At 39.1% G+C, this 15,355-nt stretch overlaps 1 protein-coding gene across 1 annotated transcript in view; it reads right to left on the bottom strand.

The window, feature by feature from the left end:
• cbln4 (cerebellin 4 precursor) overlaps positions 1-14,645 on the bottom strand; it is a 148,805-nt gene extending 134,160 nt beyond the window's left edge. Inside the window, exons 1-2 of the mRNA XM_043710210.1 lie at positions 13,831-14,645; positions 12,223-12,339 (exon numbers count right to left, since the gene is read on the bottom strand). Coding sequence (XP_043566145.1) covers positions 12,223-12,339; positions 13,831-14,109 — 396 coding nt within the window. The 5' untranslated portion in view covers positions 14,110-14,645. The remainder of the gene's footprint in view (positions 1-12,222; positions 12,340-13,830) is intronic.
• Positions 14,646-15,355: the final 710 nt, after the last annotated feature.

Genomic DNA, 15,355 nt, shown 5'->3' with positions numbered 1-15,355 from the left:
GGTGTAGTTAAGTATTTGTTCAGTGTTTGTCGGTTTTCTGTATACGCTGGTTTGTAGTTGTCCGTTGTCCTTTTTTTCGACTGTGACGTCCAGGAATGCGAGTTTGTTGTCGGTTTCTTCCTCCTTGGTGAACTTTATGCCTGTGGGGGTGTTGTTGATGATGTTAAATGTCTCTTCTATCTTGTTTCCTTTTGTGATGACAAAGGTGTCATCTATGTAGCAGACCCAGATTTTTGGTTTGATGGTTGGTAGCCCTACACACCCTCTCTCCCTCGTAGCCCTACACACGGATGAAAAAAAACACCATTTCGACTGGGACAACACATCTATCCTGGGACAGGCTAAGCAAAGACAGGCCAGAGAATTTCTAGAGGCCGGGCACTCCAACCACAATGCCATAAACAAACACATAGATCTGCATACCATCTATCAACCCCTCAGAAAACGAATAGGAAATGACATCAGCACAAACCCCAGGAACCCCATCCAGGAGAAAGATATAAATAGAAAGCAGGAGACAACAGCTTCGCTTCACTTGGAGGTCGCCACTGATGATGTTATCGAGCCAGATAATGAAACGTCTGGATATCAAACCTATAGCTCAGCGATCAAACCTACAACCTAAACCTCAACCTGAGCTACAAAATTTTCACAAACTTTGCAAAAGGTACTGGTCAGACACAGCAGTTCTGACACTGTTGTGAAGGGAGAATCAGGATTAACATTTTGAGTCCGAAATGACTCTTCTTTGAAGCTGGGCTCAAAACATTAACTTTGTTACTCATTCCACATATGCTACCAGACCTGTTGAGTTTCTTTAGCATTTATTATATTTCAGATCCCCAGTATCAGCAGTACTTTACTTGTATTTCTCAGGCAATATCACTTTCAAATTATGCAAAATACCACATTGTTGGTGACAAGGCTTTTACTTGACAATTGGGAATTTAACTGTCAAACTAAAGGAATACTCAAGTCAACTAAAAGCACATATGAGAGCAGATTTACCAAACAGACGTCCCTGGTGAGGAGCAGTATTAGTAACCAGCAATATTTGGGAAATTACAGACTGGGCCTTGGATCTCCATCTATTGATTTAATGAATGGGAAGATAAAATCTGAAGGCTCATTATTTTCCAAGCAGTGATCTTTGTTAGCACCAAATTTTATTGGTTTGCCTGATGAGGGAATTTCAGCAGAATATACTCAGTCTTTTGTAACTACTAAAAGATATCCCATGATTTTACTCACGGTGTGTGAATAAAGTTGTCGATATATAACAATAATTGTATTTATGCCATAACAGAATAACGTTAGGGCTCAGAAGTGCCTCAAGACGTTTAATGCAATTTTATAATGCAATTCTGAGATTTATAACAGCATTTTGGGGACTGAATTTGCTTTTTGTTTGTTGGAAGTCATAAATAATTGTTTAATTATATGCATTTAACAAAATTAAATAGCAGGAATAGGTTGATGTACAATGCCATAGTCACCTGAAAGTATCAGCATAGGTGGGCAGGGTGGTGAAGAAGGTGTACAGAATGTTTACCTTCATTAGCTGGGGTATTGAATATAGAAGCGAGGAAGTCTTGTTACAATGTCATGCAACATTAGCTAGGCTACTGACTGAATACTTTGTGAAATTCTGGTTGCTATACTATCAGAAGGATTGGAGAGAGGGCAGAGGAGATTCACCAGGATGTTGCCTGGGACAAGAAGTCTCAGTTATGAGGAGAGACTGGATAGGTTGAGTTTGTTTTCCCTGGAGCAGAGGAAGCTGAGGGAGGACATATTTTGAAAAATACAAAATGTTGAGAGGCATAGACAGAGTAGATCATGAGAATGTTTCTCCTCATGGCAGACTTGCATAAGACTAGTGGCCTTAGTATATGGTAAAGGGTAGGTGGTTTAGTGGAGATCTGAGAAATAACTTTTCTGCCAAGATGGTGATAGAAATATGGAGAATGCTGCTTTTGAGAGGGTGGTGGAGGCAAAAATTCTCCCAATATTTAAGAAGCATCTGGACGAGCACTTAAAATGCCAGGACATAGGCTATGGACCAAGTGCAGGTAAATGGAATTAGTGTGGTTTGGTGTCTGTTGGTCAGCATAGACATGGTAGACCGAAGGGCCTGATTCTATGCTGTATAACTCCATGACTCTTTCACAAGTAAATAGAATTTAATTTTACAAAGAAATCCACAATGTTAACTTAAAGAATAATTTTGTGAAAGACAGAGAGAAGTATTTGATCACTTGGCTACCATGAAGGCTACTTAATTGTCTGAAATATTGTTTGCCCAGAACATGCTTAGAAGTCTTTTGAAAAAAGTAGTGGTGTGAGATCTACCATAGTCACTGAAATTTAGCAATCTGAACAATTGACCTTGAATGGAATTAATCATCAATAAAAACGCATCTTCTAAGAATCTGAAGATTTGCATCCTTTCTTCTGCAATGGACCGTTCCCATGTCTTCTTTCCCCATTGTATTCCATAGTTGTTGCTACAATGTTCCAGACCCCGACTTGGGCGGTGTGTTCAGGCATCTTTACTGGCGCTCAGAATATCAATACGGCTCTATTCTTGTAAATCTGAATGACACCTGAACTATTTCTGTCAGGTTGCCTTCACCAGTAGAGTAACACAAATGACATTTTGGAGGTGGCATGCATATAATGTGCAGCTAACACCATTCAAATGTTACACATTATATTGCAAAACAAACTTAAGATTTTTAGTTGTTTTGATCTCAGCTATTGCTAATACTGAACAAGTAAGGTCAAAGAGTGAAACTTGACTTGATAACCATAATTTGTTTGCCACTTGTTGTTAAAGTACTCATTCACAAAACATCATTATAAAAATTATGTGAAACTGTACTATATCAACAATAAAAAATTAACTCTTCTTTCCTCAACCACAACCTTATAGATTCTGAAACATCAGTGAACAGTCATTCTGTTTTCAGTTGAAATATTCTTGCCCAGTTGACAATGCTGTTGTGATTTATTTCTAACAATCATTTGGAACCACTCTATGCTATCTTATTTATTTAATGTCTCTTCATGAAACCCTAAAACAAATTGGTAACACAGCTCATTCACTTCTTCATGTCAATTCCTTAAACCAATACATTCAACAGCCTTGTTGGATGTTTCCTCTCTGACACCCAATGCCTTCTATTTCTGGATCATTTTCTCTCACTAACTTCCAAGCGACTCAGGTTTCCTTTGCTTCTGTCGTGTCTGCTTTAGAGACTGTTAAACTGCACGTCTGATTTTACAGGCCATTTCCTCTCTGAATGATGTGTTTCTCTGTGAAGAAGACCTGTCCACTCACTGATCTTCTGATTAGTTTTGACTTTTTAAAATAGCTTTTTCTCTATTTCTGTCTCATTAGGTAAGCAAAAAAGTTGTTGTTAAACAAAGGCACATTAATTTTTCTCTCTTCTACTCTTTGTTTTCCACAGCACTGAGCTATTCATCTTAAGGATATTTAAAGGCCTCATGTAAATGCATGGGAACAACTTTCTAGACTATTTGGGATCACATACAGAAATCAAACAGAACAAATGATTTCCCTTTTTAAAACATGGAATGTATAAATACAGATCAAAGTTAAAGCTATAAATATTCGTGTCCATTTATATCAAATAGCAATAAACCTTAACACACACAGAAATTGATGGAAAAGCTCAATAGGTCTGCCAGCAAATGTACAGAGAAATCAGAGTTAACATTTTGGGTCAAGTGACCCTCCCTCAGAATTTGTAAATCCTGTTAGACCTCAGATGACAGTATTATATTTTATGATCTTAAAGGGACACATCTGAATTTACATTATGGCAAGCAGTTCTCAGCTAGTATCCAGAACAATGGCATTTACTTGGCAATGTACAAAACTACCCAGGCGTGTCCTGCCCGTAAAAAGCAGAACAAACCCAACCTGGTCAATTACTAACCCCTGAGGCTACTCTCAATCATCCTGAAAGTGTTGAATGGAGTCACTAGCAAGCAGGCAGTGACTGACCAATGATCTGCTCACTGATGCCCAGTTTAGATTTTGCTAGGGTAAGTCAGCTCCTAATTCCATTACACTTTGTTCCAAACATGAACAAAAGATCTGAACTCAGGAAGTGAGGTGAGATCAGGATAAGAGTTATCCTGGGATAACTATTTATAACTATTTATAACTATTTGACAAATATTTGTCAAGGATCCCTGGCAAAACTGAAGTGAATGTGAATTGGGGAAAACATTCCATTGTTTGAAGTCATACCAAGAACAAAAGAAAAAGCTTGCTGGAGGTCAATTAACTCAATGCCAGGGTATCTCTGCTGCAGTTCCTTAGAATAGTGCCTTGTGCCCAACCATCTTCTGCTGCTTCATCAATGGCCTTCTTTTCATTGTCAGGTCAGAAATGGGAATATATACTAATAATTGCATGGTGTCCGATATATTTCATGTCTCTCCAGATACTAATGCAATCTGTATCAATATCTGTAGCAAAACCTTTACACATTCAGCTTAGACCAATAAATGGCAAATAACATTTATGCCTTGCAAGTGCCAGGTAGTGACCACATCCAATGAAAGAGAATCCAACCAATTTCCCTTGACATTAAATGGCATTACCAACACTGACTGCACCCACTATCAATATTCTGGTTGGTAACCTTTGTCCAAAAACTGAACTGGACCAACCATATACATAGTTACAAAAGAGCAGGTCTAAGGCTGAGAATTCTGCACAGAGTGATCCATCAAAGCCTACAGGGCACAAGGCAGGAATAAGATGTAATATTCGACACTTGCCTGGGTGAGTTCAGTTCTAAAAGCACTCAAGATGCTTGACATCATCCAGGACAAAGCAGCGCACGTAATTGAAATTTCATCCAGCATATTCAATGTTCACTACAAATACACAGTGGCATCACTGTGTACCATCTAAACGTAACTCACCTAAACCCTTTCGACAGAGGGACCTAGGGATGCAGGTATGTAATTCTTTCAGGTTTGCGTATATATCTAGACAGGATGGTGGAAACAGTGTTTGGCACACTTGCTTTCATTGCTCAGCCGTTTGAATATAGCTGTTGAGAAGTCATGTTAAGGTTAAAGTTAAGTCATCAATGTTAAGAGCATTAATGAGGCCTATTCTGGAATACTGTCTCCAGTTTTGGTCACTCAGTTATAGGAAGGATATTATTATGCAGGAGGGGGTGCAGAAGAGATTTATTAGGATGTTGCTGGGTATGGAAGGTTCGAATTATGAAAAAAGGCTGGATAGGCTGGGACTTTTTCAGTGGGATGTAGAAGGTTGAGATGCAATCTAGTAGAAGTTTATAAAATAATGAGAGGTATAGGTTGAGTTAATGGTAGCTGTCTTTTCCTTAGGGTGGGGGATTTCAAAGCGAGTGGGCACTTTTTAAGGTGAGAGAGGAGAGGTTTAAAAAGACATAAGAGGCAATTTCTTTCACATACAGGGTGGTTTGCGTGTGGAATGAACTTCCTGAGGAAGTGGTGGATGTGGGTACAATTACAACAAGTTACCAGACATTTGGATAGATACATGAATAGGAAAGGTTTGGAGGGATATGGGCCGGAAGCAGGCAGGTGGGGCTAGTTTAGTTTGGGATTGTGTTCGGCATGGACTGGTTGGACTTAAGAGTCTTCTTCCATGCTGAATGACTCTATGACTCGACAATGCTATGACAGCACAGAAACGTATGACTTTTATCACCTGGAAGGACAATGGTAGCAGACAATTGGGAACACCATCAACAGTAGTTTTCCCTCCAAGTCACCCATGGTGCTAACGTGGAACCATACCGTCATTTCATCAATGTTACTGGATTAAATTCCAGTAACACCTTTCCTAACTGTATTTTGGATGTTCCTACCCTATAAGCACTGCAGCAATTCAAGAATGCGGCCTACCACCAGCTTCTCTGGTGTCATTTGGAATAAGCAATGATTGCTGGCCTGGTCAGCCATGCCCATATGCCATGGACATTAAAAAAAAACACACCCATGTTCTAACATTAGGACCATTAGCCTTCTCAGATTGCCATGAAGTCTCCCAGAGATAACGATTAATTTACTGGGCATTACTGCAAGCAATCTGAAGCAAAAATCATTCTCACCATATGCACAACAAATAGCAGGCCTGGAAGGAATCCACAATACAAAGCAGCCCTGGTGAATATGTGGTCTCACTAGTGTAATCCAAGAACTGAGAATATTGTCTTCACCATTATTAACCGACAATACATGGATCAACATGTTAGGCAATGAAAGGCAAAATAAAGGGAGTCGGGATGGTTGAAGGCAAGTACTTATATGATGAATTTACTTGGAATATGCTCCTCAAATCAATCTCAACCCAATTCAGCATTATTTTCCTTATAAGACCAAATACTATTCAACACAAAGAAGGATGCCTTCTCAGAAAATTATTTCTCCCCAACACATTTATTTTTGTGGCTGGTCAGCATGGAATTTCCCCTCTTTCTCCATGCTTGCAATAACGCAGAGTAACTCTTAGTCCCAGTCCAGTTGTCTCTACAAAACAAAACGCCAAGGATTTTGACTACTACAACAAAGTGATATTCCTCTCTGCAATAAATTTATAGAAAATCTTTTGCAGTTTACCTTTTCTAAGACTGAGCCTCCAGGATCATCATGCCACATGTAAACTCTAAGTCTCCCCGAAGCACCTCAGAGATCCTGAGCAAACTCTCATGGATTTCTGGCATCTCCCCATATCAATAAAACATCTAAAGATGCCATTTTATCCCTATAATTGATTTCTTTTTTTAGAATATGATTCTCAAGCCTTTATTTTCTTTCAATCTTTAAATTTCATTTCGTAAATATTTATTAATGTAATCATCTGCAAAAAATACATTTAACATATTCATTAATCAATATTTATTGATTGAATAATAAATTAAAATGAAAAGTAAAAGATCCACTTTTATACAGTGTAATTCATATTTCACGTTATCCCAAAGTGTTATGTTGCCAATGATATACTTTGAAAATATGGTCACTACCATAAGGCAAGGAAAGAAATAAAGTAAGCAGCTGATTTTTTTACAAAGGTGGATGGGTGCAGAGTAGGAGTGGGATCAAGATTGTTGTCAACTTTTATACTGGATGATAATGTACAAGACAAGATACCAGATCCTCAGTCTGTTATCTATTTCTCCCAATCTTCACTGCAATGATCTCCAGGCTATGTATTAACATCACAACCATTTTCCAGATCATAGAATGCATAGAATCTCCATTGTGTGGAAGCAGGCCATTCAGCACATCGAGTCCACACTGACCCTCTGCAGAGCATCCCACCCAGACCAATCCCATCCCTGTAACCCTGCATTTCCTATGGGTAACCCACCTGGCCTGCATATCCCTGGATACTGTGGGCAATTTAGCATGGCTAAATTAACTAACCTGTACATCTTTGGACTGCAGAAGGAATCTGCAGCACCTGCAGCAAACATACAGAGAATGGGCAAACTCCACACAGACAGTCGCCGAAGGGTGGAATTGAACCTGGGTCCCTGACACTAACTACTGATAACCACTGAACCACCTTTCCACTCCCAACGTGTCACTCATGAGGTAAATATTAGGAAGATTGAGATGATTGACATGAATTTTCATTCACAAAATGGGCAACTTTGGATCAAGTTAGCAGTTGGAATTCAAAATAAAAATTTAAACAGTCTACTCACTTCTGATTTGAACAGAGTTGGGGAAAGAGGAGTAGGCACTCCTAGAGTCATAGAGATGTACAGCATGGAAACAGACCCTTCAGTCCAACCCGTCCATGCCGACCAGATATCCCAACCCAATCTAGTCCCACTTGCCAGCACCCGGCCCATATCCCTCCAAACCCTTCCTATTCATATACCCATCCAAATGCCTCTTAATTGCAGGAGGGAATGTGGTCATTTTAAAATATCATGCCTTTATTTTAATAGATATTGTATTGCATTTTTAGATCCCTTTTATTTCTATTTTAATGACTTCAAAACAGCTTGTAGACCAGTGGGTGCAGGAGTACAAACTATTGCCTCACAAGATATTGCATTAGGTCACAAAAGGCAAACAGTTTGGGGTTGGGATAATTGGAACCTGGAGGAAAAACGATGAATCTACTCAGAGTATGCTGCTTGCATTTCCAGCCCAATCAAATGTTTCTGGTTTTCCTCATAAAACTGAATATCACTCCATACAAGGAAGTATAATATCTGAGACAATGATTTCTGTGCAACACAATTATTTGTGTTGTCCAATAACCTGGAATTTCAACCTTTATGGCATACTGGCTGTATCCCAATGATAGCCTTTATTCTAGCAATATAAACATTAAAGCTTACCACCACATGCCCCCTACCTCAATGCTATCATCTATAAACTCCTCTTCCATCAACACCACCTGCACCACCATAAGAATTCAAAACCCTTTACCATCACCAGACTCCCAACCACCATCAGACTGATGCTGACCACCACTGATAATTTATGTCTCTCCTACATGCATTCAAACATATCATAGAATCATAGAATCCCTACTGTATGGAAACAGGCTATTTGGCCCAACAAGTCTACACCAACCCTCCGAAGAGTAATCCACCCGGACTCATTCCCCTACCCTATTACCCCACATTTCCCCTAACTAATGCATCTAACCTATATATCTCTGAACACAATGGACAAGTTAGAATGGCCAATTCACCCAAGCTGCACATCTTTAGATCCTAACTCATCCCTTAATAATCACAGCCATGCCTTCTCATTCTCCTTTTCAGAGCCCTTCATGAGCTCACCCTTCCCTAACTTTACAACCCTCTTCAGACATCCAAGTCTAGTACATCACAGCACTTGTTAAATCCAGACTGTTGTATATTTCCAATTTCAATTGCTTTGCCATTGGTGGCCATATTTAAGCTATCTTGGCCCCAAGCTCTGGAATGCCCTCTTTCTACTTTTCACTTTTCACTCCTTTTTCTCAAATTAAGTTGATCCTTAAAACTTAGTTCATTGACCAAGCTTTCAATCATAAGTTTGATAATTTCTTTGGCTTGACATCAAAAACATTTTTATTGATAAAGCTTTTACAAGAGTTCTATATTAAAACTTTCATGCAAATTAATGTTATTGTTGTCGAAGGTGACAACCATGTCCCAGACCATAGGCTACTCAGGGAAAAATACCACAGAAAATGTGAGAATTGCTTAAAAAAAGAAGCAAAACTTAGTTTTGTAGTCCTGAGAAACAAATATATTTGTTTTGTGATTCATGATGATGCAGTCAATCATAGAATCATAGAATTCCTACAATGTGGAAGCAAGCCATTCAATCCATCTAGTCCACACCAACCTTCAGAAGAGCACCTTAGCCTGACCCATTCCCTACTCCATCCCTGAACCTTGCATTTCCCATTGCCAATTCACCAAACCTGCACATCTTTGGATTTTGAAAGGAAACCAGAGCACCCAGAGGAAACGCACGGTGACACAGGGAGAATGTGCAGACTCCGCACAGATAATCTCCCAAAACTCAAATTGAACTCAGATCCCTTGCACTGTGAGGTAGCCAATGGCGTAGGTCACATTAAGATTGACAGAAAAAGTAGTGAAGAAAATTCAGCAAGAATGAAGGAAAAACTGCAATGCACTGAGGAAATAGAGGTAACATTATTACCAGATGATGTCGTGCATCATACACAGGAAGCAGAAATAATATCAGGAAAGTGCTGAATGTGAAAAGGGAGGGGAAGATTTGCTAAGAATGAAGATATTCACAAGGAAATGAAATTATGAGAAAATTAAGAGAGATGAACAAAAAAACAAATAGGATGACTGACTGAGAAGAAATGGAAGAATATCCCAAGCTGAGGACAGTGTCAATAAAATTAAGAAAATTTAGCAATGTACCATTGGAAAAGCAAAGCGAAATATAATGCAATTGAAATGAAGTCTAACAATGCCCAGATTTTAAAGTGAAAAAAGTAAAAGATTTAATTGTCCTTCACAAAGCATGTTTTATGCTGTGGGTCAGAATCAGATCAATATTACTCTTTCCATTTCAGAATTACAAAAGAGCTGAGAGCATCAGAAAATACTACTTTAAGAAAACAAGTGCAGATGACAATAGATCAAAACAACTTACAGATAACAATGAGACAACATCTGTACATAATAAAAACATAGTGCTGGTGCTGCTGATGATGTTATGGAGTTAATGCAGCATGTAATGTCCCACGCTATGGTTGATTATGATTCCTGTGACATCAATGCTAAACTAAAACTTCAAAACCAGTCTAGCTGAATTTTCTTCACTGCTCCCTATCAATCTTGTTGTGACCTTCACTATTGGTTATTTCCATGAACTATAGAAAGTTGACATTCAACTGCTTCAATTTCTCAAGACTGAAATATTAAGTTTTCTTTCTAATTTTTAAACAATTATCATATTTCTTATGGTACTGTCCATGAGGAGCTTGTGGTCTGGAACATGGTTATTATGTTTGACAATAATAACATGAATTTGCATGACACTTTGAACATAGTGTGTTTGGAAAAACTTTAACAATAAAAATGTTTTTGATGCCAAACCAAGGAGATATCAAACTTATGATCAAAACTTTGGTCATTTAACTAAGCTTTAGCGTCAACTAAGATTTGGAATTGCAAAAATGTATCACACACATTTGAATACAATTAAAAGTTCTCAATGATGTTGCACAACTCTCATTTCCCATCTTCTGATGGGAACCTAACAGGATTGAATGAGCCGTACATATATACCTCTAGTTTTTTTAAAATTCAATTCAAAGTCAAACTGCATAGAATGTAAAATATGTAGGTTATACAATGATTAGCAATATAGTAAATCACAATATGGTCATGAATAGCATGGGCCTTATTCACCAATGAAAAACTGTTGTGGAGGGAAATCCATTTGGGAAACCAAAATTGATCTGTTAGCAGAGCATAGCAGCTATTTGTGGGTGGGTGTTTGGCATTGACAAAGGCTATTGAAGTTAATTCCAAATCAGTGCATTGAACAGTAACATTGGTAAGACAAGATAAAACATTTAAAGACACACCAACGTTGTTTAAATGCTCCAATAGCCTAGCTTTCTACAACACTGTAAACTCTGCTAGTCTGATAATTCCCATCCCATTTATTCACACCATTGACTTCAATATCTTTTGTCCTTCTTATTTCTTTTACCATATTATTGGAAGACATGACTTCATCCATCTAGATTTCAAAGATCTAAACAATTCAGATTCTGTTATGAATGGTTTTAAATTGGTAGACTCTGTAAAATGGAAACTTAATTTATGCAGTGGTAAAGGGAAAAATGTTGCTAATATTTTTGGGATTCATCCAAGAGAAATGGATATGAAATTCACTAACTATACCTGAATATTTGATGATGACAGTAAGTGAACTGCCCTACAGCAATGATCACAATACATACCAAATATTAACAAAAAAATCATAAATAAACAGACTTCAAATGGAGGGTTTGAATAAGTCTCATTGCAAACGTCAATGGAATACTTCACTTGGTGCATTTCAAACTGACAGATATCTAAAGTCCAGCCTTAAGATCAGTGTTAGCTGATGAACTGAATGCTAGAGTTAGACGGTGCTGCAGGGTAGAAGCCATTACGTTAAAAGAACTGCAGCTGACTGAAAAGCTTCTTATAAATTTTCTATAGCAAGAGAGGTCTGGGTCTCCTCTCTCACATTGTATCTGTAATCAGATATACTCTGAGCAGTGAATTTTCCTTTAGCTTATCTCAACACAGTTTCCTTATCCAGTGCAAGAGATAGTTGTCAAAGCAAATGCAAAGTGTCAATTATGGCTTTTGAAGTTATTTCTTTTTATTTGAGGTTGAAAGTAACAAATTTAATTTCTTTTTTTTAAACTACATCACTAATGGTATCACAATCAATGTAGAGAAACAATGCAATGATGACATATCTCTCAGTGATTGTGTGGCAGATTTGTCCCAAGAAAATACCTGTACAAAGTCATGAGTTTCCATGTGTAAAAGCCCTTGTCATGTTTACAGGATGAATCATACACATCATCCTGCTTGTATTTGGATAGCGTTGGATAGGGTTAACTGACCACATTGCTGCAATGGGAATTTCAATAGCTATAAACACTCACATACAAACCTGAATAGTTTGACTCTGGTACACTTTGATAACATGAAAGTTGAAACTGTAAATGCCTTTTCTTGGGGCAACAAAGACCGACTCCAGGGTAAAGCAATTGCCCACATTTACTAAGATCTGCAATAAAGAGAGAGAGAGAGGGGGATAATTTGATCAGTCTGTGTTGTCAGCCTGGAGGAGAAATCATTGCGTTCACAGACATTGGCAAATCATAGGAGATATATATATTTACATACGCAGCTGATGCGAATCCAAACTGACCAAATGTAGAATAAAATGCCCTCTTTCTAATCATTACTCCATGTGAATCTGGCAGCTGGTATAGATGGCAGCTGTATTAATTCAACTTTAAGGTGGGCTGAACTGATCAATATATTTCTCGTCAATCGACATTCCGACATGTCGAGTGATACTAAGGAAGTCACAACTCACAATTACTGGCCATTTTTAATAACACACTGAAGAAGGCGACTAGCTGAAAATAAATCAAGAAAAGTTGAGATTTTTAAAATTATAATTTCTGTGGGGAAAGCAATATTGGAGTTATCTGATTGAGGCTGCTAGTTTCCCCCTCTAGTAGTTGCCACGTATTCTGTGTCACAATCCGATAACAATAACCCTGAGACATTTTAACTAAGGAGAGGGAAACAATTAACGCAATGTTTGCCTGTGATTCCCTATGCAACTTTAGAAAATGCACATTGAGCTAACTTTTCCGAAGTAAGATCCTATTATCTGAAACCTGAATCATAATCCGCTTCTCTCCAGCAACTTTATTTATCTACTGAAATATATATCCCTCACGGGCAGTTTTAAAATCGAAACTGCGCGACATTATCAAACTGAGTTCATGACTGTAATATCTCTCACTTACTGGATCCTATGAATGTTAAAGCGCAGATAATGTACAGTTTGAATGAATTATTTTATATTTAGCTTCTTTTAATTTTATTGAGAGCCAGCGGCTATGCATCCACTGCTATTTATTGGCAATGATTATGTAATTATACATTCTGAACGCATCCGTTCCTTTTCTTCTCATTTACAATTAATCCTGAATTAATCCAATGTCATTTCATCAAAACGTTTATAGCTACATCCTAGTACATTTAGAGTCAGTAATACAAGATAGTTCTATTCAACTGAGATTCCCTTTTTGCCCATTAACACTTGTTGCACCACTCTACACTGTCAATCCTCCTTGTTTTATAATACGGGTCTAGTTTCAGATAGGTCAGGCAGCATCCAAGGAGCAGGAGAATCGACGTTTCGGGCATAACCCCTTCTTCAGGAACGTCGATTCTCCTGCTCCTTGGATGCTGCCTGACCTGCTGCGCTTTTCCAGCAACACATTTTTCAGCTCTGATCTCCAGCATCTGCAGTCCTCACTTTCTCCTAGTTTCAGATAGTCACGCAAATAAATCGATTTGTGGAGTGACACACTGACTGAACATTTAGCCATTTTTTAAAACAATGTCATTGCATTTCCACGTTAGGGTTAACACTGACTCACACCTGGCCATCTTTCAGCCAGTCCTTGATATAAGCGCTGGCTTTGGAAGTGAGATCTCCCACTGGCTGTTCTTGTTTCCAATTCTCCGAGATTACCTGATCAAAGTAAATGATCCGAGTTTTGTTGCTCATCTCCGATGGCTCATGGTTGGTGCTCCTCACAGTGGAGAAAGCCACCTTGGAGTTAGCGGCGCGGACCGAGATCCCAAGCGGGGAGGAGGAGGATGAGCCCTTGGAGTCTCCCGTCGGATTGGAGTCGCACACCACCAGGCACTTCCCCTCCAGGACGATGGGCTCCGTGTCATTCTGTGTCAGCACCGGCACCGTGGTCAGCGCCAGGCCAGCCAGCGCCGTCAGCACCATGGACAGCACCATTGTCGACTGCAGCCACCACCAACCCTCGCGGCAACACCAAGCAACCAGAAACAAGCCTCTCCACTCTCGTGTCTTCCTCCTTTCCCTCTTCCTAGATTTCAGCTGGACGGACGATAGCTGCTCCTCTTAACCTGCTCTACACCTGGCTATCCCAGTACGAATCGGCAGAACCCCCTCCAGGAAACATGGCACTGCACCTGAAAGTCCCCCGTCCCTTGCAAACCTCTCTCCCCGGAATGTGTGACACACACACACACAAAAAAAACAAACCCTTCTTGATCTATAAATCCCGGTGTGAATTATTGATGGAGAAGACCACAGCCAAACAAAACATTATTTGACGCTGCCATATCAGTTCGGCTGGACGGGGTTTTCAGGCGATCTATTTATTCCAGAGGTTCACTCCTGGTCCTGCTCACGAGCTCCCTTCTCTGATCTGTGTGTCAGAGACAGTCCCTCCGGTTTTGTGTCACTCACCGACTGCACTTTGAAAGCTTGGGAAGAGTACTGCAAATGAACGCTCTGCTTTATCTTGTTAAAAATCCTGCCTGAATGTAAATGATCTTTGCCAGTAAGACGTCACGATAAAGAAAGAAAAAGACATAAGCACGCAACAATCAGCCTAGGAATGGAACAGCCAGGCAGTGCCTACCCTAAAATTACCTCGTTGTCCCCATATTTTATATCCAGATATGTCTCACAGTTTGCTACACATGTGCTCATTATCCAAGTTTAGCTGTCCATAATTTATAATTTAAAAAATTGCGAACGAATTTGCTTCTAAGCAGCGAAAAAAGTTCTGATTGTTTCAAAAATCGAGCGCTTTTGTGCAATGAAAGCTCGGGAACTAGAAAGGTATCTTCAAAAAACATCTATAAATGGGTAGAAAGTTCAGTTGCGACTGAACATGCATCCCATTGCTCTGCAGATATGTTTGTTTCTTGGATGGAAAATTTAAGCAAGTTTAAATTGTGTTGTTTTAAAATAATATTAATCTAATCGTTCAGCCGCAAGAAAATGTCACCCTTTCTCAGCTCAGTGCTGCTTCCAATCACACCCCTGGATTTAATTCTCAACTGCGCCGCCGTGTGGTAGCTCTCATTATACCTCTCACCGGGAATGCCCAATACATTGGTCCCTTTCATCGAGCATATCAATATCAACTGTTCAAATAACTGTGGTGCAGTCTACTAATAATTGAGAGCCATTGGCTGAAATCCGTGTTCACATTCCAAACCCAAGACAA

Source organism: Chiloscyllium plagiosum, chromosome 20 (assembly GCF_004010195.1).
Source record: "Chiloscyllium plagiosum isolate BGI_BamShark_2017 chromosome 20, ASM401019v2, whole genome shotgun sequence".
In the NCBI taxonomy this organism is placed as follows: domain Eukaryota; kingdom Metazoa; phylum Chordata; class Chondrichthyes; order Orectolobiformes; family Hemiscylliidae; genus Chiloscyllium; species Chiloscyllium plagiosum.
The sequence above is the reverse complement of the archived record's forward strand: the minus strand, read 5'-3'. Positions and strand labels throughout refer to the sequence as shown.